This window comes from Camponotus vicinus, unplaced genomic scaffold, assembly GCF_025532165.1.
Source record: "Camponotus vicinus isolate PSW18456_S1 unplaced genomic scaffold, iyCamVici1.0 SCAF_3, whole genome shotgun sequence".
In the NCBI taxonomy this organism is placed as follows: domain Eukaryota; kingdom Metazoa; phylum Arthropoda; class Insecta; order Hymenoptera; family Formicidae; genus Camponotus; species Camponotus vicinus.
Window position 1 is genome coordinate 19,898,975 of NW_028141967.1, and position 26,563 is coordinate 19,925,537.

A 26,563-nucleotide genomic window follows, 5' to 3' on the forward strand; every position below is an offset into this window, starting at 1 on the left:
CTTTCAATATAACATGATAATTTTGATATATAAAATTCATATTTTACCATGGAATGGCGGAGTCTTCATGTATTTCACAAGACATTTTAAGTGGAAGAGATGAGCACAGTAAAGTCTTTCGGCATGGAAATCCGCACTTTCGTCGGTTACAACCTCTTCTGGATTTGCTGGTAAGCATATTACTTTGCAATGTTGACAAGGCTCTTGTGGAAGAGCTTTTACAGTTCTGCATAAATTAAATCATGAAATTAAAAAAAAAACTATAATAATTAAAAGTATACTAATGTAAGAATAAAAATTACTTTATGAGAAAGGATGCAGCTATATTTAATGATGGTGATGGAGTGAATAGCTTCTGGGCTTGTTTCTTGAATGGTTCTTCGACACATTGTCTTGCTAATTCTCTTCCTTGTCCAACTAGATAGCGCTTGAACAATGGTGGGAAATTTGTATCAACATCACTAAATCTGCAAATAAATTGTATAAAAATGAATAACATTGAATTTACTGCATGAATTTTACAGAAGAAAATTAAACATACGTCACGCAATCGATGGGGTAATTATTCGGTATTTCAAGCTTGGTCTTAAAATGATATAAACCTTGATATAATGTTAAATAAATATAAGAATTCTTCTGCTTCAATTTTAACTCGTCTTTGTCTCCTAGAAGTTTCTTTAATGTTGATATTTCGTCATAGCAACAGATGAGAGGATTTTCCTCGATAAAATTTCTGATAAACTTTAAAATCAGCAACACCTGCAAGTATAAGAGAGAATTTATTAAGCAAATATAAATTTTATACGTAACAAATTATTAGGTATAAATCTAAATATAGGGACCTGTGCTTTGTTCAATAAACGCTTGCACTCTTTTTCGCAGACTTCGGCTAGTCCATCAAGCAGCTTTGTAGACAGAGTTTTACTTTTTAACTCGATAAACAGAGGTGATGCGGGATAATCTTCTCGAAACTGGATACACACGACGAGTTGCTTGAACGATGTTTTCCTGCAAAATAAGAAGATACAATGCTAAAGGTACAATGATGATGACACCATGATTTTGACGCAACGAAGACAAAATAAAGGATTTTCTTACGTTATTTCGACGCGAACCATGTTCCGTACGCAAGAGACGAGGCGGCTTCCGTCAACAACATTGTGACAGAGCTGAGATACTTCTCGCAATTCATCGTCAATAAATCCCATGAGCAAGTGAAGAGGAAAAGACCTTCCGATAGTTCTGCCGCTAAGAGAAAGCAATCTCGACGAAATTACGATGAAACATAATCTCCTGACCGTGTAAATAATTTTGTCCGATCCGATGGGTTGCTTCAAAGGTAAATAATAACAACTTTTGTTGACGCGGCGTGCCGTGCCGTTACGTCACAAGCAATCAGAAAATGATCAAACTTCTTGACGATTATTTCTCTCACTTCCGGAGTTTCTGTAAAGCCGCGAATTTCAAAGCCCATCAAACGTATCCATTAATAAAAAAGCTACGTATTCGGAAATTTGATATCTCGTAGAAATGTCACGTGATATACTATTTATAGACTGCTTCTAGGTTTTAGCTGACAGTACATACATATATGAATGAATGATTTTCCAGTACATACATCTGGTGGTCTATATCGGAACACATAGATAGGGACCAAGGATTAGAAGGAAATATAGCGTTCGTATATTGGCAGCCTGGTGTCTAGATATTTTTCTCCTGCTACCGCGCATGTGCGAAAGAAGACCTAGAGTCTGAATTCTAACCTAACCTGTCTGTGTCTACACGTGTTTGGTGATGCTGAGTTTAAGACGTGAGATCGTACTCCAGATATTTATATATTAATATATTAAATATATATATATTATATTTATATATTAAATTTATATATTATTATATTTATATATTAAAAAAAGAAAAAGAAGAGAAGCTAAAAACATTTTTTTTCCAGGAGAGTCATGACATTCACGTAATTTCGACATAATCGATGCCAGTCTAGCGTTTTGCTGTAAGTATCGTGAGACTCCAAAATGTCACGAATAACCGACGCGAAGGAAGTGATCCTGACGAGTGACTCCACCGGGGAAAGTTGGAGCGCCGCGGTATGGGATCCCCGGAATGGTTCTATGTTGTCCGTCTTCAAAAACGCGTCGGCGCTTGGCCACCGCACTCTCCAGCTTCTGAGCGACAGCTACGTGTTGGGTGCCAATGCCACGAAAGCGCGTTTACACATCTGGCCGCTGAACAGCCCATTACCCTTGCCCAACATTCGTCTAAACACATCGGGTAAGGTGAACGCCCTGACTTGCACGCCGAATGGCTCCTACATAATCGCCTCGGTAGACGAACAGCTGTTCATCTGGCAGACCTGCACCGGTAGATTGTTGGCCAATTTAACCAGGCACTATCAGCCTGTTTGCTGTCTGGCAATCACGAAGGACGGATCGTTGTTCGCTAGCGCCGGCGAGGATGGTCTCGTGTTCGTATGGTCTCTCTACAAAGCGATAAACAACAAGCAAGACTGTTCTCCAGTTTATACTTTTTCCAATCATAATATGCCAGTCAAAGATATGCACTTCGGCTTTGGCGGCGCTCGCTCGAGATTATACACGGCCTCGTTGGATCAAAGGGCCAATATTTATGAGCTTGGCAGCGGAGCTCTTCTGGTTTCATTGATATTCGAAATGCCGCTCACAGCAATCATCGTGAATTCCCGTGAGAGCGAACTCTTCGTGGGCTGCACGACCGGTGACATATTCCAGTGTAATTTGCACGAGCCGCCACGCGGAATCGAGCAGCACGTGGCAAAGGACGACGAGAAATTAATGTTCAGAGCTCACAAGTCGCACGTCACTGCCCTGTCGATATCCGTAGACTGTCGTACTTTGTTGTCCGGATCTACCGATGGAGCCGTCCATATCTGGGACATTGTCAGTCGCCAGGTGCTCAAAACGATTGAACATAAAGGGCCAGTTACCGCCGCATTCTTCGCGAAAGGGTTTGAAAACTTTCGCGCTTCTACTCTCGAGCCGCGCTTGGAGGTGCGTAATCTGCAAAGGACGTCAGAAGCCGATGGCGAGCCCGAATCGGAGGACATTGTCGAAGTAATTTCCAGAGGACGAAATCCGGCAGAGATTCTGGACTTTCAATCTTATGTGGGAAATACCGTAAATACCGTTGATTCTTCAGAACAGGGAGAATTGATAAAACAATTGAGGGAAGAGATTAAAATGTTGAAAAAGGCTAATGCAAGCTTATTTAAATATAGTGCCACGCATATTCTGCAAAAAGCAAACGATAAGTGATGGACGATATTAGAGATATAATAAAGATTTTATCTTCCTTTGAAACGAACTGAAAATGTAATTATATTTTATAAAATTAAAAACAAATATATATAATTTAAAAAAGAAAGATAAAGAGAGGTATTAGCATTTTTTATTTATATAAAAATATGTATTATCTTGTTATAAAAAATATCAAACTTTTAGATTATAAAAATATAATTATAAAAAAAATTTTTTTTACATTCGAGAGAAAATCTTTATTCGTAAATTATTTTCGACGAATATAATAAATCCCCAAATACTTTTATATTTTATTATTGTTTTTCACCATATTTTGTTGTATTTTATTATTATATTCTATTATTTTATTTTATTGTTTTTATTGCTTTATATTGTTTTTTTTTCGCAATATTGAGGTATTTCCATTAGTTCCATAGTTCCATTAATACCGGACGATTCTATATTTTATCTTAGGTTAAAATTTAATATTGCAAGATATATTACATTCTCGTAGTGTTATTTGTAAAGGGCGCTACTAATTAGGATATTAAACTGGAAAATAATTTCTTTGGCGGATAATCTGCCGCCGCCGAATCGAGAGAGACGACATGATATATATATTCTCTTTTCTTACACCCTTCTTTTTTAAAATACAATATTATAAATAACATCCTTTTTCTAGATGGCGTAAAATAAGTAAGGTATAATATGAAAATGTGACATTTTATTGTCAAGAAAATTTTTTCTCACACTATTGAGCAAAATCTATAAGCACGATAGAGCACGATATAAGCACGATCTTTACTTTCTTGCTGGCCTTTTCCCGACATTAAACTATGTATTTTTTTCTCTTTTAAAAGCATACAATTAGTAAAAATCTTCTTTGAAAAAAATCAATCACTTTTTTCGCTCGAAATAAACTCGCTAGACACATGTACGCGCGTATTCCGTACCAGTATCCTTATCCATATCCTTATACACGTGTACAATTAATTAGACAGCAAGTCAGTTAAATGTTAGATACGATCTTCATTGACGCTCCTTTATATTTAAATGAGCTGGTAGGCGCATACAAATGAAACGCTCACGAGAACACTATGTCTGTCACAGATAAATTAATCGCGAAGCAACATCGCATGCACATTGTCTCTTCGGGTTGGTCAATGAGCTCTACTGGCTAGTCTAATTTTTAGTTACATCCGGTGCATCGTGACTATCCGTGAGTTCCAATTGTATTGATCGTTCCACATTTTTATCTATTTTTGTAGAAGAAATTTATTCGGAAAGATCCGATGAAAGATCCACAATTCTCCATTTTCTTTCTACTGCAAATGAAAAAAAAACTTCTCTCTAAAATTCTTTATAAATGAATAAGTCAATTCATAAGGATTGCTCAGAAGACTTCATTATATGAGATATGTTGTGTGCATGTATATTACCAGCATTTATTATTTATGACACATGAAAGGAAGAGTATATAAATTTAGGAAGAGTATATAAATATTAACACAGATTTGTTTTAAAATCCCCAATCTTTGAAACTGAATGGCTTATTGGAATCTTTCCTATTCATAGTTTTAGTGTTCGATGTAACAGTCCAGCATGCATAAACGAGGGAGGAACGCGAAAAAGGATCGCGCGAGCACGTTCATGTTAGGGAGATTATTCTCACTTTGGAAAATCGCACTCGGTGTTTAGAAAATGTCACGCACAGTGATACATCATAATCTGTCGCATGATAATCGCATCACGCGTGTACAAATCTATATATTATCCTGTATCCATTGTAATCGACTCCTTTTATGCCTACGTCAGCATTGACCGAATTACTATAATTGACAACCCACGTTTCAGTTAGGAATGTTCAGAAGTGCGTCTAGGGATCAATTTATTTTTTGATAAATAGGGCTTTCCACTTAAAGGTTCCCCGGTACATCAAAATCAACCGTATCAAAAATTAATAATGTATATCTCTATACTTATACATCACCCATAAAATGACGGTTATCATTTATATTGACATGGTATAAAAAAAGAAACCTTCCGGAAAAAAACGTTGAAAATTTTATATTGCGGAAAGAAAAAAAAGAGAGAAAAAGATAAACATCTGTGAAAAACATCTAATTTTCTCATAGAAAAATACCTATATGAAATATATTCTTTGACTTAATGACATCGAATAAATATGATTGTCATAGGTAAATGTAATGTGTTACAATAATTTTTTTCTTTCGATAGTATAGCAATAATTGTTATAAAATTGATTTGAAATCACCGACAATATTTGTTAATAATATTTCATCAATAATAATATTTTACATCATCTTTAGCTGAGTATCTCATCAATATACAAATATTTGTACCTGTATTATGTATCTGATTAAGCAAGTAACTTGATTGTTTCTGCAAAAAAAATAACGCAATAATCCTGAAAATTTTGCAAAATTTTGTAGGAAATTGAAAAATTTCTGATTTTTAACGCAGAGTTTTTTATAAATTTTTCACTTAGATAAAATTTTAATTTTTAACTCGAAAAAGATCCAACATCCTGTTATGCAGATCGCAGAAAATACATCGCAAGAAGTAGGGACGGGAAACGAGTCGGAGGTTCTGCGATAAGGGGGTTGAACCCCCCTTGGGGTGGTAATTCCATGATCGGGTAGAGTGGCGCAACCCCGGTAGAGGCGCAAGGTATAAAATCGGACGTCGGGTAACAGGAGGCATTCAGTGTCGGTGCGATTCTAAACTTTGCAGCATCACTATTTAAAAATTTGATCATTCGCGTTATAGAAATGCAGGACAACCGATTTTTCATTCTCATGATACTTCTGGTATTTTCTATCTCTCTAAATCGTAAGTTGATATTGCGAAATTTATAATAAGCCTTAGAACATTTTACTTTTTGATTTTTAGTCATTAACAGTCGGTTCTCATAAATCTGTAAATTTTTAATTAGAAAAACGAGCATTCTTTTACGAATTTCATTTACTTTTTCTCAAATTTCAGATTGATTTATAATTGTCAAATAATATTCATGCATTCTCTCTTTGATAACTTTTAATTTTTTGATAAAAATATATAGGCTAATATATTTGAAATTGAAACATTTTTAATTTAAAAAGAATTGGCTAAATTGGCTGCAAATTTTTATTTTTTAATTAACTTTCTTATTTAAATATTAGACTATATTAAACTCGAATTTCAATAGAATTTTAAATGTTGAATATCTTAAGATATTTGGTTCGGTATTAAATTATTATAAAGGAGAATCGATATCAAAGAAATTATAAATAAGACGCGAGAATGAGAAAAGAAACTGGCATCTAATCTAATATTAAAAGTTACATTTTTGTCACTATCTTACAAAAAAAACATTAGTTAATTTATTCTTACCAAGACGAAACTGTAACTCGATGCAACAATTCCCGACACGAAGTAAAAATGAAATAGGATAGGGAATTAAGTGCAAAAAAGCTGCAGCGGCGAGGGAAAAAAAATTTTGTTACTAGATTCCCGTAGGAAATTGTTGAGTGCCTCGAGTGCGAGTGTAAATTAAATTGTTAAGGATTATGATGTTCGGTCTTTGATGAAAAAACGTCGACGACATCCTATTTATTTTTCAGTTGCCAGATGCTCGGACGACCAGCAGTTTGAATCCGCTAGAGGCAAGGAACTCTCGCATGAGTCGCATATTTTCATAACTTTTATATGACCTTTTTCATATATAATACATATATATTTATACATTATACGTCTTTTACACAAAAGTTTTATGTATAAGTATATTTTTATATAATTTTACACAAAAGTTTTATTATAAGTATACAATATAATATGTAATGATCATCATGAAAGATGACGATCTCTTTTAAATGTTTTTTTTTAAATGCATTTGACATATTTTTAAATTCTCTTTGATGCTTCAGCGTGTTACTGTTTGCAAATTTCATTTTTTTTTTAAATTTTATCATGACTTTGCAATATACATTTTTATTTAAATAAATTAATACAAATTTATGTGTTCAAACTTTTAGTAAAATATATATGATGATTGTTTTTTTTAGGAAATATTGTTACTCACTCTTTCGATAATTTTCATACTTCGATAAATTTCTTATGTTTATATATGTAAGCTTATGTGTGTATGAGTGTATGTGTATTCGATATATAAATTATTATAGGTTTCATAAGCTTTACGAGGCATGTATATGTATAGCAACACATACGCAACATTTAATTTTATTTATAAATGCCGATTACGAAAATAATTAATCTGAAAGAAAAAACAATTTTATATTTATATGTTCTCTACTTTCAAGAAGAGCACAACTCGAAATAATTTCAAGCGTGTCATTCTAATTAATTTTCATTGTCTCACTCGATGTTTCAGAGGGTCTAAAGTTGAAAGCTAACGATAGGCGATCCGCTGGATTAGTGCCGTATCCTAGAATTGGTCGAAATTCGGAGATATCGAGCTTCTCCAGGTCGGAGCGCGCTTTAGGTTTGATACATCAGCCTCGAGTCGGACGATCCGACGTGTCGAGCTTTGGCAATTTGAATCGATTTCACGATCTATCATCCGATGCCGACATTGAGTTTTATGCTATGGACATGGATCCTCTCTTAAGTTCTGATTACGAAGGTGAATAACTTCCTAAAAATAATTCATTGTGTTGATAAAATTATAAATGGATATATTGAACTCTTTGAAATTGTAAATTATTTTGCGAATAAAAATTATCAAGCTTTTTATAGAAATAAAATCTTATGAATTAAAAACTATCAATAATCATAAATATGACAACTTTATAAATAATGATAAAAATAAGAGTAACTTGATTGTTGACAATTTCATTCGCAATGTTGACAATTTCATTGTTGCAAAATATTTTAGCATCCAAACATTTTTACATGGATGCAAAGCCCTGCAAATATTTAATATATTACATTTAGAATCAATATTTGGTATTGTTATTAATTAAAACAGCTTTTATCGGATTAAATAAACTCTATGGAAAAATACGAGCGGATGACTATATCAATGAATTAACGTGAAACAATATAGTATTATATATGGCATACATTTTCAATTTTTAACGAGTCAGTTTATTTATCAGGTTTTGTTACACCTTTCGCAGGATCTCGTTTATTTTAAATATATTGCAATAAAACGTATATAAATTTACGCATTTTTGTAATCTATATCTTAACTTATTAATTGTATTTCTATATTATAGACTACGCGAGCAAGCCGATAGCACTTAAATATGCTGACAAGCTACAGAAAGATAATTCCTGGTTAATGCCCGATCATATTCATGGATATAAAGATCTTCATTTCGCACAAAAAATTAACGATCCTCGACTATACTATTCTATTTTGCGAGGTATGTATGAAAAGAATATATGTTTTTCTATTTTACATTTCAAATATTAATAAATTTAGATTAATTTAAGTTAAATTGTGATTTTTAGTTTTCATTTTATAATTGAAATCATGAAAGTAATTGTTTGTTAAATTGATTCTGTTAAAATTGAAATATGAAAAATGTTGTATTTTTCATTTTAATGACAGAATGCTGAGAATGTATTATATAAAGAGTATTAAAATGAATATTTGTAATAATGACATCTTTGAATATTATAGAATATCTTTGATATTATAGAAAGTATTGATTATATTATTTTCATTAAATTAAATATTCTTTCAAAATGGATAATCTTGCCATGAATAGTCAATAGATATCGACTGTCACATCAATTTCTTGATATTATATAAATCGTCTTTCTATAGAGAAACGAATTGTGTGAATGTCACTACTTTATTAATCTTTAAATGCAAGCAGTTTAAGAGTCCACGTGTGTTTTCCTGCAACATATAACCGATCTGTTCTTTCAGATTCTCGAAATACTCAAGACCAAGGGGGATATACTCCAAGATTAGGTCGCGAGAATGAACGTGACACTGCGAATTTCCTGTAACTTATTCACGCTTTGATCACTTGCCTCGCGAACTTAACGGGTGTTAATCCAAAGGAAAGAAGAAACTTACTGTTAGAGACGTCACCAGGAACATGTGATGCTTTCGATCGTTTCCCCATTTGCATCGGCGACCCACTTTATCCTTGCACTTTGTACGCAAGTTTATGCGCAACACAATACATAATCTGCATTTAAATATTGCAATTTATATAATCTTACACGCAATCCTCGCTTTGTGTCATAACAAATAATAATTTTCCGATGAAGCGGCCTGATCCTGAAGTGATTCGGCATGCAATTCTGTATGGATTTTTACTGAAAAATACACAACTCAATGTTGATATTCGTTTTTATATATAATGAAGAATATAAAATAATGAGGAAAAAAAATTGAAATAAAAAGAATTTAATTTACATTATGCTGAACTAATTGGTAACTTGTTTCATGATATATATATTTCCACAAATTCAAAATGAAAGTGGTTTTTGTGTTCGCATTTTTTAATTACTTGATTACATATAACAATTTGTACAAATAGATTCTATTACTAACAATATAGTTAAACTTTGATACGATATTTTCAATACATACTACATAGAAAGCCGTAATCAATCGGAGGTAGAATTTTTTAGAAAACAAAAATGATCCGTACAGCTTTTCGTTTTATTTTTAGCATATAAATTGGGTACAGAAAAACAATATATTATACTTTGTTCCAATTTTTCAATGCCAAATATCTGCTGATATTTGTGGTCTATAAAATGCGACCTATATATGCCAATGTGAATGTTATAATCGAACTCTAAACATAATACGATACGATACATCGTTATCTGCATAATAAACGCAATGAGACAATACACAACAGTAACACGATATATGTAAAATTCAATGATTTTATTAATTGACAAAGTGTTCATAATGAATATTATTCATGTATAACGCATCGGCATGCGCGCAATTCGCAACGTCCGGGTCGCGCGTGTACACGAATGTTGTAATGTAATAACAAATATGTACACACGTAGAGAGTACATAACAAACTAGTGATACACTTTGGAGAATGAATGGGAGGAAGATAATGTGAGATGCGCGGCGTGTTTGGCTCGCGCTAGCCAAAAGTCCATCGTTTGAAGAAATAGTCGTCAAGTATATGTACAAATGTCGCCTCGCTTCGGATTATTTAACGGAGATCTAGAAGAGACTTTTTTTTTATAATTTCTAAAGTTTCTCTCACGCATCCGTCCGTCATTCACACGCATTCATTGTGGGCGCAAGCGGCCGCGGGCCGGACAAGCGGGCAAGGCAGGCAGACAAGCATAGACAAACAGATATTCGGTAAGTGTCCGGCAGTCATGGCCGATATCGGCCCCTCGATCGAATGCTCCGTATATTAATCTTGGTGACACGCACGGCTTGCAGTATCGATTTCCTTTCGATACCTCTCCCCGCATTCGCCAGATTCACGCTACATCGAAGGGAAGAATGACTTGGACTGCACTTGCGGGAAATGTCTAATCCTGACTAACATTCTCGTCGTTCCCCGTAGGGTGTGTCTGGCTACCCGTCAATGATCATCTATTCGTGCGATCTCTTACAACTGTTCGCCAGAATTGTACATCGACATGCGTTAATCATTTTTCCTGTAAACTTTTTACACATTCTCTCTCGACGTGATGAAATTCTCGAGAAAAAATCATCTAGATGAACCACGCCCATCTATTAGTACCTAAACATAGTATAAAAATTCAAAACGCTTAAGGAATATTAAAAATATTTTTATACATGTTTTAAGACATTTGAGTTGACTGTGAAAAAAGAAAAAAAAGTTTAATCATTAGTCATTTCTCAAATCATCAGCTGAATTTTATATTGCCTTTTAAACAGTGATACGCAATATTCGATTCTGTTATTGATAAATCTTTTAATTGAAAAATCGCACAACTTATTTTCATAAACAAACGCTATTTGAAAATTTTGATTTGATAAGTGGCAGTCTAGAATTGGTATTAATATTCTTGCAACACCGAGTCCTTGGCGATCATGATGACTCAGCGCGCACATGACGCTAGGATGAAAATTCGATATATTTAATTAATGTGATGCGTGTCATTGTCAAAATGATTCGTTCTCCATCGAGGACCGTATACGGATCACTCGTTCGAAGCTCGCGCATGCGTCCTCAAGTGGAGTCAGTCTTTAAACGACTCCTATGACACAGTCAACATTACCGCGTGCTAATTGTTGTCACATCTAATAACATCCGGCCGATAATGGACACTCCGCAGTATATCGGGGAAACGTTATTAGCGGAATATTATTGATTACGAAATTAGTATGCGCGACAATATGTGGGGAGGAGGCCGCTGCTTTAGAGGGAAACAAACTCGTGCGGCGGTTGAATGATCCGCGGCGGCGGTGGCGGCGACAGTCGCAGATCTATGTCCGTCAACGAGAAGGCGGAACTGCCGTTCGCCGTGATACGCGGTCCCATGTTGTCGTAAGGCGAGCCAGTACCGGCAACTTCGGCGGAACGTAAGGCCCGACGCGGCAGCGTGGCGAAGCTGGAGACGTTGACGGCCGCTGACGGTATAATCTTTCCGCTGGCTGTGACGGCTGTCGCGGCGCCGCTGACCGCGTGGACGGGGATGTCGAGGAGATCCGGATAGCAGCGCTCCGACGACGCGTCCTGCGGCAACGACACGGAGATGAAGATGTTGCCGAAGATGCCGGCTGGCAGCACGCCGGTGGTGAATTCCGGCGGCGGGGGTGGAAATACATTCCCGGCAGCGGCGCATGGAACCGCGCGGATGGCGTTCACCGAACTCTCCGCGGGCCGCAGCCGTTCGACGGTGACGGCAGCCGCGGCCATGGGGTCGCAAATGGAGCCGCGCTCAGCCAGCTCGAGGTCACCGGTGCTGCACGCCTCACCGAGGCTCCCATGGCCGCTGCCGCGGTCGTTGCTGTTGCCGGGCGTCGTGGTCGTGGTCACCGACAGGTCCAGCAGCTTCTTCTCCTGATCGCCGAAGCTACTGCTGCCCTGCAGCTTCAGCTTCTCGCGCTTCCTGTGTCGCCGGCTGCCGCCGCATAAGCAGAGAGCCAGAAGAACGGCCGAAATGGAAGCGCATGCGGCGGCCGCACCGCCACCCGCTAAGCTCACCCAGAGGAGCCAGTTGTCGCTCTGAGAGAGAGTCGGGGCCGTGTAGACGCGAGGTATCGCCACGCTGACCGTGTCCCGGGCGATGCCAGCGATGTTCCTCGCGAAACAGGTGTACTCGCCGGCATCGCTGTCGCTGGCGTTGTAAACGGTCAGATTGCTCCATCGGTCCGGGAGGGTCTTGAACGACACGGACTTGTCGGGCTTGGAAGACGCACCGACCTCGGATGTCGTATGGACGATGAGAGGCCCGGTGTATAATTGATCAGTCGATTTAGTAGCATTAACCGGTCCGCCGTTCAATTGCCACCAGACTTCCGGCTCGGGATCGCCAGACGCCAAGCAAGCCAAGCTGAGATTACCGTTGGTCTCCTCCTGTATGCTACTCGCCAGAACAAATACTTCCGGCTCGCAAGCGAAGTCGACGGGTTTAACGTCTTCCCATTTACGACCCGCCAGTCTCGATGGACCCGTACAGAACTGCGTAACGGAGTACAACTTGCTGGGGGCGTCGGGGATGAGCCAGATGCGAAAATCCCGCAATCTGCAGTCGCATTTCCACTGGTTGCCGTCCAACGATACAGTTTTTAATCGAGACAGATTGGATATCACCGAGGCTTCCAGATACTCCAGCTGATTGCCGTCTAACTTCAGAAATTCCAAGCCGCTCAAACGGGCAAAGGCCTGTCCATGTATCTCGGTCAAGGAGCACCTTTCCAATTCTAAATTCCGCAGATGCTGCAGCACGGGAAATTGTAGATTACGCAGAGTACCGAGCGGATTCCCGCTAAGTATCAAGATACGCAGCCGCTCGTTCCCGAGGAACGTGTCCGGCTCCAAGGTCGTCACGTGATTGTCCGACAAATCGATCTCGATGAGTATCCTCATGTCCTTGAAGGAGTCCGCATGGATCTTGTGAATGCCAGCCTTGCGCAAAAAGACACGCTGTAGATTCACCAGACCGGCCAGCTTGAATACCTCCGCTTGTAGGGCGGGTATCATGTTGCCGGACAAATCGAGAACTTGCATGTCCGGATCGAGAGACGCCGGCAGCGACGTTAGGCCGGCGTCCGGGCACAAAGCGGACTTCTTGCCGGAGGTCCACTTGCATCGACATACCGCGGGGCAGTCGGTCCAATCCGGGAAGGCGACCGCTCGTGACAGCAAGGCGAAACACCCCGTCAAGAGGAAGAGGGCAAGTAGAATGTGCCCTCCTAGAGGGTGACACCTTGTCACTAACATAACACCGTCCTTTTATCGGTGTCTATCCGATGTCCGCTGATCCCGTCCGGATCGTCCTCTCGCCTCGGGGTGGAAACAGGAAGTTGACTCCACCGCAACAGACGACACTTTTCAGTTTCACTGACGAGCTACGGAACAAAGGCTTCGCGTCAGCATCTCCTCTCGTAATCGATTGTTTGTATACTCGATATTTTGCGGTCGCCGCGGCGTCTCATCAAAGATTCGCGCTCGTGACGGATTTATCGCCGACATCGACCGTTCGAACGAAAAAAAAGGAGACGAGTACGAACTGCTCTATCACTACCGGAAAATAGGAATTTAATATAGGCGGAAGAATAGAACGTCGGCGTACAAAGGACGGTCGCGCATAAAAGAAGAAATATTACATTGCTGAAATAACAGATAGCTTGCGACAGACTAGTGGAGAACCGTTTTGTGCTAATACAAAACGATCGTTTATCACATCGGTTCCTGATCTCTGATAAATCTACGATCGAACGTATTTTATATGTAATTTTATATATTTTTATAAAATAAAATTTGCATTCGTGTGTTTATAAAATGCGACCGTTAAAGACAATTGATAAAGTAGCAAATATCGTACATGAGGCGAAGGGAAGACAAAAATTCCAAGGGCAAGGTGTTTTTCATTCTTACTCGTTTGTCGTTGCTTAAACGTGCCGTCCGCGACACTGAATAAGGCTGTCATGCTCGCGTGGATGCTTCCATTGTCTCTGTCAGGAGTTTTCATTTCGCAGACTCGTCTTGCCGTCGTAGCAACGGCATTGTCAGCGGACCCCCAGATCTCATTCTGATTAAATGAGCGCCATAAGCGCGCGCGTATTAGTTTAAGCCAGTGCCAGCTATTCTCCCTTGTAACTGCCGCGACGATTTAATCTGGAAAAAATTGAGTTTTATATAAATTACATTTTTATATCGTCGAAGCATCAGCAGTGGAACACTTACTCGAATACCAGGATGAATCCTTCGTTCGATTATGCGGTGCCGTTTGATATGCAGTTCACATAAGTAACTTTGCTCGCGTCACGACGATGGAACGGAAGTCAGAAAGGAAGCACGCGTGACTATCTATTATGCGACCGATATGAATTTTAAATCCCGCCTCGATGCTCCTCGCGGTCAGCATATTAATCAACGATGGAATATGCCTGTCTCGCCATATTATAATCGCTGAGTCCGCGAACCGTCCTACTAACTCCCACCCCGTCGTCGTCGGCGCGCGGCGTAATCCACACCAGAGGTGGCTTATCACACTTATCATAAATTAATCGCGAGCCCGACGAAGAACCCGGAAGCATTCGCGGGACCGCGATTAACTCTCTCATGGAGTACGAGCGTCGAGTTACAGCCAAGAGTAGGTCGGTGTCGTCTTTCGTTTGGCTCTCGCAGGCGCGAACACGACACGGCTGCGGCGTAATTGAGTTGAGCGAAAGTTTCCCGTCGAATTGGCGGTTGATATAGTAGCGGTAGTTTCAGTTCGTGTAGTTCGCAGTCGTCGACGTAACGCGACCCTGTCGCGTGAATTAGTGGCGTCGATCACGATGTAGAACTTTGCAGTTCAATCGAGGTCTCCCTGGCACTCTAACTCTTCCTCCTTCTTGCTCGACGTTGACCGATCCTGACCTGAGCGTGACACGAGTTGACGGTCATCAACCGCAGATTCTCATCAGTTTACCTCGCATCATGTCGCCTGATAAACTCGAATTAACGCACGTAACAGAGCGAAAAAGGTTCCCGCGGACACGCTTAACCAATCACAGGACCGCTTACAGCCACCCTCTGACCTTAAAGATGAGCGTACACTGTGCTTTGCTCCCGCGATAATTCCATCTACTCCGTATCGCGCAGCCTTCTCCTTCTCGGTCCAGCGAATCTTTGCAAATTTTACCGATCACGATCGCGTACGAAGAGATCGATCGGAATGAATGACATACGCAAATGTCAACAATTTTCTCGCAAGCAACGCGAGGAATTTTTTTCCGAAATAAACGACGATGTCACACGCACTTGTCGCACTTCTCTTGGCGTACTTTCTATTGTCCGTGCTCGCTTTCACGAGAGGACACCCTCTACTCGAGTCATGAGGCCGTCAACTGACATCGACGTCCTCGAATGCTTTCTTCTCCGATCAATCAATCCCCGTACCGGCGGAGCCTCGGGGATGACGGGCATCCGTACAAGTCGCTCTGGTCGAGATCGACCGCTGCTGGACTGGACGGAGAGCGACACGAAGATCGCGCAGAGTTCGTTCCATTGTCGGAGCACCTCATCGGTCCCGCTCGGACCCCGCAGGGAACGGCCTTGGAATTATTCAGGGGACACTCCGGGCCACCCCGATCAACCGATCGCGAACGCCGCGCCGGCACCCAAATCCAGGCCGGGTGCCCTATGCTATAATAACACTTTTTCTCTCTGTCTTTCGACGAATAATCGTGGAGAGCCGCAGATTTGCCGCAGCGGCCACTGGCACGATGGATCTGTATCCGTCCCTCTCTCGCGCGCGCGGCGCCCTCTCCTTTGCGCCCTCCACCCTTCGTCCCCTCGTTTGCCCTTTCCTCTCGATGAACCTTTCCACCTCCTTCGCGGTCTTCCTTTTCTTTCTCTTTTCCTCTCGCTCGGTCACCCTGTGCCGTTTACCCTTTCCGGTTCCCTAGCCGTCTGCGGGCAGCACCATCCAACTCCGAATAGCGGTTCGATGATAGTAATGTCATCTCACCCCCGTCTTCTATCTACCCATTATATTTCCCTTTCCTCTTGCTCCTTCAATATTCTTTGATGGATCCCTTTTTCGATGCGACTTGCTCCCTCACGAGTCAAAGATTCCTTCGCCAGAGGATTACTTCACGTACAGCGGAATTGGTCATAGCAAGGACACAAGGCGATAGAGGCGTAACAACGCGGAATTCACTGGAAGCTGATAATAGTCTGACTGGTGCAGGCGCAGCTTCCTTCGTTGAAGGAAAATCGATTTTCCCTTCAGCAGCGACGTCAAGACTCTACGTCGTTTAATCGTCGTGGGATTAAAACCGTGGTCGGCGAATTCTATGTTATCGACTAGACACACTCCCGGGATACTCACCAGGTTCAAGTCTATAAATTTCAACATCATCTATCAGCAACATCGCTTTGTGACAAGTTCGCAATAATATCAAAGTATCGATGAATAACTATTCTTTAGGTAACAAAAATCGAAAATAGGAGAGAAGGAGAATCGATGATAGGAGATGAGAACAGATATTAATTGGACTTGATAAAGGAACTCAATCAGACTCGCTGAAGCCTGGCTTGTTCTGCGTTTCCAAGCGTTTATTACAAGACATTGCTGCGGCATCGATGGACAGCCATTGTTTAGATAACGGATTTCCGCGACGAGGATAGGAAGAATCGATTTCTTCGTAGGATAAGAACCGCTAATTGATGGGTCAAGGAAGTGTCGAGTATTGCCGCTGGAAAGCGTCTCGTGTGTTCTACGTTTTCAAGCTTTTATTACAAGAATATAGTATAAACTTTTGCTCGATAGCGCGCACTTAATCGCGCGTGAATTTTTATACATATAATTGCATCTCTCAATCCTTCGCGCAGGCCACGATAGTCATAGCTTTTTTTTTCGATAATTTACCGATATATGTATAATAATAGATCTTATACGATTAGCTTATCTCGTCTAACTTGTGATCTATAGGTATATCTGTTTTTTTTCTTCTGGTTTAACTGGAAACATACTTGGCAATTCACGTCTAATAAGTACAACGAAGCATCTTTTTTTTAAAATTTCGACTTTAACGCCGACGTGGGCGCCGTCGATCATCTCTCGCGCGTTCTATTTGCTGTAATTATTTTTTTGTGACCCGGCGTCACCCGCCTGTAATTGATATGTCAATTTTTTCCTTACAGCGAAGTTTCAGCTCGTTCCGGGGAAAAGCGTAGTTACTGCGAATGTCGACCTCACGGCAGTGCTGGGTATTTTTTCCAGCTATTGGCTGCAAAGGTAGACAACAAAATGATTTTAATGCAATCAGAAATAAACTGCGTTTTTCTATAAAACTCCTGACAGCTCCTAGACATTAAAATGATATAATTCAGCATTTTTATAATCTCATAATAAATGAGAGAGTCGTGAGTTCCATAAATTTATGACTAACATTATTCTTGTGATGAGATTGGAATGTGTGTGTTAACTTTATCTTGTTCATTTGTCTAAGAATTGTTATTGATTTTATCTGATACCTTTGTAATATATGTCCCTGTTCATCGTCGGACAATTCTTCGGACCCTAAAAATATAAAAATTGGTATGCTTATTTTTGAAATATTTGAAACTACATGCATATATTATGGCGTACCTGAACATTAAAATCAATATTTGTCCGAACCGGACGATGATGAAGGGGCTGCGGTGGTCTAAAATTATTTGCAAGCGGAGCATTTGGTTGTTTTTCGTCCCCTTGCATCAGTTGTCTCAAAGCATGAAGCTGCAATAATTACGAAGACAGAAATTATGAAATATAACATAAGTAATAAGTAGGTAACACAAGTAATAAGTAGAAAAGAGTATTTTCTCGATACTGGTTTTTGCGATTTTTAAATTAATTAGATAATCTAAATTTAACGCACCAAAAGATTTTATAGATTAAAAATTGATCAATTATATATAAAGTAATTACATTTTAAGTTATGATCCTAAATTAGTTTTACTTTGATATGAATATCATACTTGAAAGTTGAAATAAAATTCATCTTTAATCTCATTTAAGCCATTATTACATAACATTATTACATAACATAAGGTACGAGTGATTTTATCACCTCGGTGAATATGATCGATATCAATAATAACATTTGCAATTCTGATGTGACAGCTAATTTAAATACATGATCGATTATCACAAATGTTATTATATAAAAGAGAAAGAGAGAAAAAGAGAGAGAAAGAGAAGAGAGAGAAAGAAAGAGAGTGTATATGAAGTTTGATTCAACTTATATACCAAAAATAGATTTAAACGCTCTTACTACGAAATTATAATATTTCTCAATGAAACGTAAGCCTATTAATAAAACCAGCTATCTTATTAATTTGAAAAATTAAGCGACAGCTTTCAAAAGAACTTGTTTAATCTTTTAGCATATTAATGTATAATTATGTATATTTTATTTATTATTAATTTGAAAAATTAAGCAGCAGTTTCTAAAAGAATTCGTTTAATTTTTTAGCATATTAATAATGTGCGGTTGTGCATGCATATTTTATTTATTAAAACAAAATTACTGTAAGCTAAAAAATTATAGATTTTAAATATTTGTGTTTTGTAAACAATGCAAATTATTTAAACAATGCCAAAGTTTATTTATTTTTTAAGATATCTAAAATATCTTTTCTTAGTTTCTTGTGCTGAAAAAAAATAAAATTTATAAAAATCAATAAAGATTTCTGCAAGATAGATTTCTAACAAATATATAATTTTTCATAATAGTGTTCTCTGAGAGAAATGAGCTAATCAGTTTGTCCTTCTTATTTCGCAATATTTTAACTACATCAAGTTATTCGTAAAGTACGATATTCCACGATGCTTCAAAGAGATTCGCCCTCTTAATGATCGAAATTGCATAATTTAGTGGAGTCTCCGTACTTCATCGCAAACACTCGAGTGTGGGGGCGTGTGGTTGCATTTTAAAGCAACGACGATGGCATGGCGATACTTGCCTGCTGCTTGGTGATGTATATGGGCTTGTTCAGGATGATCCATGTGGTGGTCTCGTGACACGCCGGCATCGTGGTGGAGCCGTCGTACGTCATGTAATGCTTCGTGTCCGGCAGAAGTTCGCGCACCCCGAAACGTTTAATTTCCATGGCCTGCCCTGTGCAATTCATACGGTCGATAACGTCAACTTTGTTCATGTATATTACGTACACGTGTGTGTCGCTCGATTACTATCGACGCCACGGTACACAGTTGATACGTATGTCGTTACGTATCGCTAAGCTTATCGTACACACCGCTCGATCATATTTGCATACGTCGAGGAACGCTCGCGTTCCCTTAAAGAATGATGGTAATTATCGATTTATCTTCTTAGTAAAAAGTTGGCGACAAAACCATGCCAAGTTTTCAAAAAGTTATAATGCATGCCATCATCAAACTTCCGAAGATACATCAATCTTTCCACCTTTTTATTTTTTTCAACAAAATTTTTATTCCAAAAGACCCAAATATACTTAAAAAGATAGAAAGAAATCTATATGTTGTATTACAGTTGACCATTTGCGAAAGAAAATTATCTCTTAATGTATGCCTCGATAAAATATTATTTGAATTAATTATATCATCTGATGTAAAAATCGCTTAGCAATGGAATAAAAATAATAATAATCATAATGAAATGTAATCGAATATGTAACCGAAATATAAAAAAAAGAGATATAGTTTTTAATAATATTAATCTGCCTGATTATTATACTAATGGAATAATAATAATGATAATAATAATGATAATAATAATAATAATAATAATAATAATAATAATAATAATAATAATAATAATAATGCGGTGCAGATGTAACCAAAATATGAAAGAAAGACGTATAGTTTTTAATAGTATTAATCTGCCTAAGATTATTATATAAATTTTGACCGATGTGAAAATCCTCAAAATTCTTAAATGGACGCATTTAAAACTTGTCTGCTAAAATCAGAATATCGCTTTCGCTGAATTCATTGTAACTACTTCGTGTCCTACCGTACTGTCTCCCGAAATAGGTATAGTTCTTGTTACATTATTGGATTTCTCACCTCCGTATTTGATTTTATCCAGCTGCTGCGTGAACGTTCTCAGCTCCGGGTTCGAGAGGTCGCCCACCTAGAAAAGGGCCGAGAGAGTCTATGACGTATCGCTTATTCCGATCTTTATTCGACGCGCGATAAGCGTTGACGAGAGAGATTAGGCATATACCTGCAGAAGTAGCGATACCGCCACAATTCCCTGCGCTTTGTGCAGGGCATCCGAGAAGTTATTGTAGAGCTGCGAATTGAAGCCGAATATCTGGAGCTACGGGAACAAAAAGCTGTTAATGTATTTTAAAGATTCTCTCTAAAGAGGAAAACGATCTCAAGAAAAAATAAAAAGCAGGAAATAATGTTTTTCAACTGAGATAGTATTAATTTCTTTAATAGCGCCTTATGCGAAGCACATTTTAAGCTTAATTATCATGAAACTTTAAAATCGGAAATGAAGAGATTGCAAGAAACATCAAAGACATTCCAGTGAACGTTTTGTTTAAATTATTGTCCTTATCTATTTTTTCTTTTTACCTCGGCAGGAAAAGCATGTCCATCAACGGTGTGCTCGCTGCCGATGCGATCGTCCGCGCCAAAGTGCAGGTGAATCTCGTGAAATTGATAACGATAACTGAGCGGACCGCCGGAAATGTTGACGGGATGACGAGTGTCGTTCTCCACGGCAAATACGACGCTGTGCCCGGTGTTCGCCAATACACCGTTAATTCTGTGCTTGTCTAAATGAAGCGGTTGTAAATTCGGGTCGAAAAGCAGTCGAGTAGGCTCGAGATTGACCGGTGATTGTCTTCGACCTTTGTTACAAAGCCACCATTCCGGGTTGATGAGACCCCAGAAGGCAGGACCTTTGAATGCGATTAATTTTTTTTTCACAAGATATATCAGGCGACAAGAAAAGAATATTATCAACGTTGATTCTAAAAGCAATCGATTCGGATGTCTTACCGGAAATACCGTCGTACGTCCACCATTCCTCCCAGCTAACGGGTGTCGATTCTGCAAACGTTTCGTTATTAACATGAGCATTATGATCTTCGCGAAACGTCCGATAATGTAACTTTGTGCATACTGAATTAATTTATTGTTTTATGTTAAAGTAGGACAAAGGGCTCTTTGTGCAAATGGAATCGCATTAGGCAAATGTATCGAACTTCCTAATCACTTCTAATAGCGCAGTGTTACTCAACCGAAGGACCACTTCTCCTAAACCGATCTTTTCGGAGTAAAACATTTTCAACGTTGAATTTACACAAAGTTTCAATTGTAAATATATAATAGCACATGTAAAATATCGACTAATACAAATGTGCGTTAGAAAAACATGATTAGCTAATTTAATCTAATTTTTCACATACGTAAAAAACAAATATATATATTTTTTTATTTTATGTAACAATTTTAATGTACTAAAAAACAGTGGAAAATGTGCAATACTAGCAAAATAACTTTTATGAGATGGTGAAGAACCAGGTGAGAATAAGGGAGGTGTCAAGAACTTTCTACATGACCGAGATGAAAGCTTACGTCTACTAAGAGAGAAGAACGTGATAACGTAGCAGTATTAATATGCGTACCTTGTATCAAAATGACAACGAACACTCCCCAGACACCCAGGAAGACGGAATTGAAGGGGGCCATTCCTAGCGCTGCGCGGTCTTTGTCAATTGAACATCATTCGGCTCGTTTTTCTGCGACACAGAGAGAAGGAGAACCAGTTGATTCCCGGGCTAGGCTCGAGTGTGCTCGCGTGTCGCGCACCCTCTCACGTGTCCTACTGAGAGCCCGCGGAGGTCGCGACTTTCGCCCTCTCGGGTAACTTCAACTAGCCTGAACCACCCACGAGAGACTCGACGAGCCCGGTAACTTTCTAGCGAGAGAAACTCGCCGATCCGCGATAACGTAATTGATCCGTCAACCGCGCCGTCCCCCTTTCTACTTTCGCCGAAAAAAAAAGGAGAAAAATAATCCGCGAACCGCCGCCGACGGGATTTTTAATCTAATCGCTCAGCGTCACGCGATGTTGACGAACATCGAAAATTTGCATCCGACGCCCGTTCCGCACGAGAAGGTTATCGCAGCAGTCGCACTTTTCGCGAGCGACGCGATAACGTTCTCGCGAATGAAATCTCGCGTATCTATGCGTCGTTGTAGAGATCGGCAAGACGTTTCCTATCTTCAATAGTAAAGGGAGAAAGAATCGCTCTCTTGTTCTTCGCACGATGGTCCGGTCGCGAGGATACGCGAGCAACAAGAGCAAGTAACTCTGAGAAAATGCGAGAAAGAAGAGACAAAATTCGCAGTCATCGTTGTCCAGTGTCGCTTAAACGGGGGCGGGGTTCTCTCCTCTCACTCGATCCCCACTCTGGTCCATTCTGGAGTCCACCTCACCCTGGTTTCCTCTCCGTGGCACTCGAGCAGCCGATTGTATTCTTAGGTCAGGGAAAACTCGAGTGCGCGGCTCGCTTCGATCGATCGATCGGATCTCCACACGTCGGTGTTCACGCCGAGAGAAGAGAGGAATGCCAAGTTCCGTGAGAGAGGAGAATACGTGCTCTCCATGAGCTCGTGAATTTCAAAGGCTGGCCACTCTTCGTCGTCAGCTGCGCGGTTTCCCTCTTTCCCTCTCTTTCTTTCTCGCCGATATGTGTCTTCGGGATAGATACTTTTATCGCGCGTTTCGGATCTCGCTGCTGAAATATCTCCAGTCTTCGGGCCCATCGATCGTGTTTCGTACATAGCTACTTCATCCTGTGCTTTAGTTGCCTATCGACCGATACAAACAGACTTTCTCCCGAAATACCGAAAGTTCGCCTTCTCTCAGTTCTCGTCGAAAAGAAAGACGCTAGATACCAACACGATGAAAATAATTGTAGATTTTAACTAAGAGAAATTAACCGAGAAACTTCTGTATAATATATATATATATATATACATATATATATATATATATACATATATATATATGTATATATATGTATATATATATATATATATATATATATATATATATATAATATATATATATATATGTAAATAGAAAAAAGGAACTTAAATAATTCAGCGTTGAAGATAAATTCTGGCATCGGTAAAATCCATTCTATTTAATCTTCACCGCTGGTGTTTGACGTCTTTTTTAACTTGACGGAGTAAATTGATTAAATTAAATTTCTAAAGCGGAAAAGCTTTATAAGCGCATAAAAAAAGACTCGTATTATTTTTTATATTTGCAGAGTCATTCTTTTTTAAATAGCAAAATAGCTTCATGTAGGAAAGTGACAATGTTTAAAAAAGCGCCAATTTATTTTTTCATTATGCATATTCTTATCTTTATTCTATTTTAAGGCGATTGCATCGTATTTCAACCAAAATATTATACAATACGTGAAAATGAAGGATAAATTTAAATTTGTCGAAGAATATACAATTTGAATTATGAAATATTTAATCTTTCATCCAATTTCTAAGATAGACAATTTATTTCTAGCTGTACTACATAATTGATTTTCTTGCGAATTTTTTATTCTATCCATCAAATGTTAAGAAAACAGCATTTAAAATAATCGATTAGAAAAATATCATATTAATATTCTAATTTGTTATTTTTATTATCTATTCTATATGTGTATTAAAGAAGAATTTTCCAATCCCTTTATCTCGTTTAAAATAAATTTAAAATAAATAAAAAAAAAAAATAAATAAATAGCTTACAAGTAAGCTTATTTATATCATATACGCAACCACACTTACAGTATATTAAATTTTGTTAGATTTTATCAGATTTAATGACTCGAGTGACCTAAAAAGGGGATTGATTCGATATTTTACGGGGTCTGTCGGACCCCCGGGGAAAACGACGCACAAAGGAATCTTGATCGACTCGCGCGCCGTAATACCAGAGTGTAAGCATTCGTTTCTTGTTGCCTCGCGTTTCCAGGCCGAGAGAGTGGCCAAACTCAAATTGTTATCGCCGCTAATCGATTAATCGAACGCTATAGCTACCGCCAGCGAGCTTATCTCGAGCAACAAACATTCCATCTGCGCGTTCCAAATCCCAGACAATACGATTCTAATGACCGACGTACGTGTTTCGTTCGTACACGCACGAGCGATCTTCCCTTTCTCATAGGGAGAGGACGCTATTTCTCTTGTATCTTCATTACTTTTTATCTTTTTATCGTTTTCTCTCTTATAAGATCAGAATCATCTTCGTCTCGATCGACTTTTGCCTCATACATTAGATACATTCTTGCACGCGCTTTTTTCTCGAATCTCGAATTTCTGCCCTCTTATACTTTGTTACTATTTAATTTCTATTACCTTGTACCTGGTTTACCTTGCTTCTCATATTTCCTCCTCGACGCTGCGCGTAGACGCACGACGAAGACACATTCTGACGTTATCCTGTCAAAGGTAACCGGTTTTTTACGTGCCGTGAGTCTTCAACACATTCGAAGCGACGACTGCGGCTATGGATCGAGGATGATCGAGAAGCGGAAGGAAAGGGAGACAAGCGGAGAAAGAGAAATAAGAGAAGAGAGAAGAGGAAGAGAGAGAAGGGGAGAGAGAGAGAGAGAGAGAGAGTAGGTGGAAGAGTAGGTACACGCAGGTGCGACGGGGGCAGGAGCGTACGCGAATCGATCGCGGGGGCCGCGACGCGAAACGCCGCGACGCGGCGACGAACGAGCGGTGCGGCCGAAAATTCGCGTGACGAGAACGCGAAACGGGAGAGTCCGCGGCGCGGCGTCCCACCTGCGGAAATCAATAAGCGGCGATCGCAAAGTTTGCACCACCGGCCACCATCGACACCCTGACGTCCGCGATCGCGTCCCGATGCCACCGTCGCCGATGCCGACGAGTCGACTTCCGCGCGCGCGAACCGGCGAGAGTTCTACGTCCCCTAGAGAATCGTCCCTCTCCCCTCCTCACCTCGCCCCCGCTTCCTCCTCCCCCTCTTCTCTCTTTCCCCCTCCTCCGCTTTCCCGTGGGCCTCTTTCGCTTCTCCCTTCGCCGCTGGAGGATACTGACCGTGGACGACGAGAGGAACGACGTCTTTCTTTTCCGCCTCCTCCTCCTTCCTCTTCTTCTCCGCCGACGCACCACTTCTTCCACCGCTATCGCCGTCAACCGCGGCCACGACGACGCGCGCCACGCAAGCCGGGCTCCTCTTCGAGGACGATGCCGCCGGAGGACGATGCCGCCGTGCGCGTCGGGGCAGATTCGCGGCCCGTCGCCCGCGAGCTCCCTGTAAATACACCCTCCGTCCTCTATCCGTCTGCCGTGCTATGTTCGCTTCCTCGTCTTCCTCCGCTTCTTTTTGCCCCGATCACGGAATAATTTCGTTAAAAGCGCACGGCGGTGAAGGAACGACGAAGGAGGAACGACTGCCCTACGAGGCGACTGTATACGTCCCTCCTCGCGCGCCCTCGCCCCCTACCCCTTTCGGAGATCGCTCCATCTCTCTTTCTCACCCTCTGTGATATCGCGGCGCACGCGCCAGGTGTGTCCTTTCTTTCTACCCTCCGCGTGCGCGCTCCATTCTCCCTGTCTGTCTCTCCTTCGATCTCTCTCTCTCGTCCTTTCTCTCCCTCCAACCCTCTCTCGCGCGCGCGCGCGCGATCTATTTCGTTCCTTTCCTGCGCGTCTCCCGCTCGTTACGTTCGCGCTTGTTCGGTCGCCGCATCGACGCGTCCGGAGGATGAGAGTCTCGTGCCTCCGTTCGCTCGCTCGCTCGACCATCGTCGTGAGGACGTCTGCGCACTTGGATCGCTGGCGCGAGTCGGGACAAGAGAAACGCACGGGCAGGAAGCACACAGAGACATCCGGAAATACCGGCTCGCTTCGTTTTCTCTCTCTCTGTCACTCTTTGGGCATAGATCCCACCTGTGCCGGCTCGAATTATGGCGAATTGACCTATTTGTCTCAAATGGGTGGCTCGCGTTTCCTCGACAGGGCGAACCCGCTCCTGCGAGAAACATCCGGAATCGTAAGCCGGATAAGGGCGCGATGTTGTAGCGTGCGACCTCGAAGCCGCTCTTCGCAATTTCCCTTCTCTTTGTATGCGAGCGACGGCGCTCGATTGCACAAAG

General features: G+C 40.2%; 5 protein-coding genes across 11 annotated transcripts in view; 2 read left to right on the forward strand and 3 right to left on the reverse strand.

Annotated features, from left to right (window-relative positions):
* LOC145967818 (uncharacterized) overlaps window positions 1–1,603 on the reverse strand; it is a 34,273-nt gene extending 32,670 nt beyond the window's left edge. Inside the window, exons 1-5 of one of the 2 annotated variants that reach the window (XM_083092804.1) lie at window positions 1,099–1,603; window positions 843–1,008; window positions 542–759; window positions 303–467; window positions 48–226 (exon numbers count right to left, since the gene is read on the reverse strand). In XM_083092804.1, coding sequence (XP_082948930.1) covers window positions 48–226; window positions 303–467; window positions 542–759; window positions 843–1,008; window positions 1,099–1,208 — 838 coding nt within the window. In that variant the 5' untranslated portion in view covers window positions 1,209–1,603. The remainder of the gene's footprint in view (window positions 1–47; window positions 227–302; window positions 468–541; window positions 760–842; window positions 1,009–1,098) is intronic. The other variant, XM_083092803.1, reaches the window with a different exon arrangement.
* Window positions 1,604–1,692: 89 nt separating this feature from the next.
* On the forward strand, window positions 1,693–3,416 carry LOC145967817 (WD repeat-containing protein 18). The gene is made up of 2 exons (XM_083092802.1): window positions 1,693–1,810; window positions 1,949–3,416. Exon 2 carries the CDS (start codon window positions 2,028–2,030, stop codon window positions 3,300–3,302), a length of 1,275 nt encoding a protein of 424 aa, XP_082948928.1. The 5' UTR covers window positions 1,693–1,810; window positions 1,949–2,027; the 3' UTR covers window positions 3,303–3,416.
* A 2,582-nt stretch (window positions 3,417–5,998) lies between these two features.
* On the forward strand, window positions 5,999–9,462 carry LOC145969218 (CAPA peptides). 2 transcript variants are annotated; one of them, XM_083095147.1, is made up of 5 exons: window positions 6,000–6,137; window positions 6,908–6,949; window positions 7,675–7,926; window positions 8,522–8,671; window positions 9,184–9,462. In XM_083095147.1, exons 1-5 carry the CDS (start codon window positions 6,077–6,079, stop codon window positions 9,264–9,266), a joined length of 588 nt encoding a protein of 195 aa, XP_082951273.1. In that variant the 5' UTR covers window positions 6,000–6,076; the 3' UTR covers window positions 9,267–9,462. The 2 variants fall into 2 exon arrangements, with proteins under 2 accessions (XP_082951274.1, XP_082951273.1); XM_083095148.1 differs by lacking the exon at window positions 6,908–6,949 and having other exon boundaries at window positions 5,999–6,137.
* A 447-nt stretch (window positions 9,463–9,909) lies between these two features.
* On the reverse strand, window positions 9,910–16,868 carry LOC145969212 (uncharacterized). Its single transcript, XM_083095137.1, has 3 exons — window positions 14,633–16,868; window positions 14,324–14,563; window positions 9,910–13,794 (listed from the first exon to the last, which is right to left on the reverse strand). The coding sequence occupies exon 3, from the start codon at window positions 13,664–13,666 to the stop codon at window positions 11,639–11,641; it is 2,028 nt and encodes a 675-aa protein (XP_082951263.1). The 5' UTR covers window positions 13,667–13,794; window positions 14,324–14,563; window positions 14,633–16,868; the 3' UTR covers window positions 9,910–11,638.
* Window positions 16,869–17,149: 281 nt separating this feature from the next.
* On the reverse strand, window positions 17,150–25,852 carry Carpb (Carbonic anhydrase-related protein B). 5 transcript variants are annotated; one of them, XM_083095143.1, is made up of 10 exons: window positions 24,811–25,352; window positions 22,052–22,165; window positions 21,423–21,473; window positions 20,994–21,322; window positions 20,635–20,730; window positions 20,475–20,541; window positions 19,388–19,542; window positions 18,030–18,158; window positions 17,915–17,960; window positions 17,150–17,667 (listed from the first exon to the last, which is right to left on the reverse strand). In XM_083095143.1, exons 2-10 carry the CDS (start codon window positions 22,113–22,115, stop codon window positions 17,633–17,635), a joined length of 972 nt encoding a protein of 323 aa, XP_082951269.1. In that variant the 5' UTR covers window positions 22,116–22,165; window positions 24,811–25,352; the 3' UTR covers window positions 17,150–17,632. The 5 variants fall into 5 exon arrangements, with proteins under 5 accessions (XP_082951269.1, XP_082951268.1, XP_082951267.1 ...); XM_083095142.1 differs by having other exon boundaries at window positions 24,802–25,352; XM_083095141.1 differs by lacking the exon at window positions 24,811–25,352 and adding an exon at window positions 25,503–25,852 and having other exon boundaries at window positions 17,151–17,667.
* Between the last annotated feature and the right edge of the window lie 711 nt (window positions 25,853–26,563).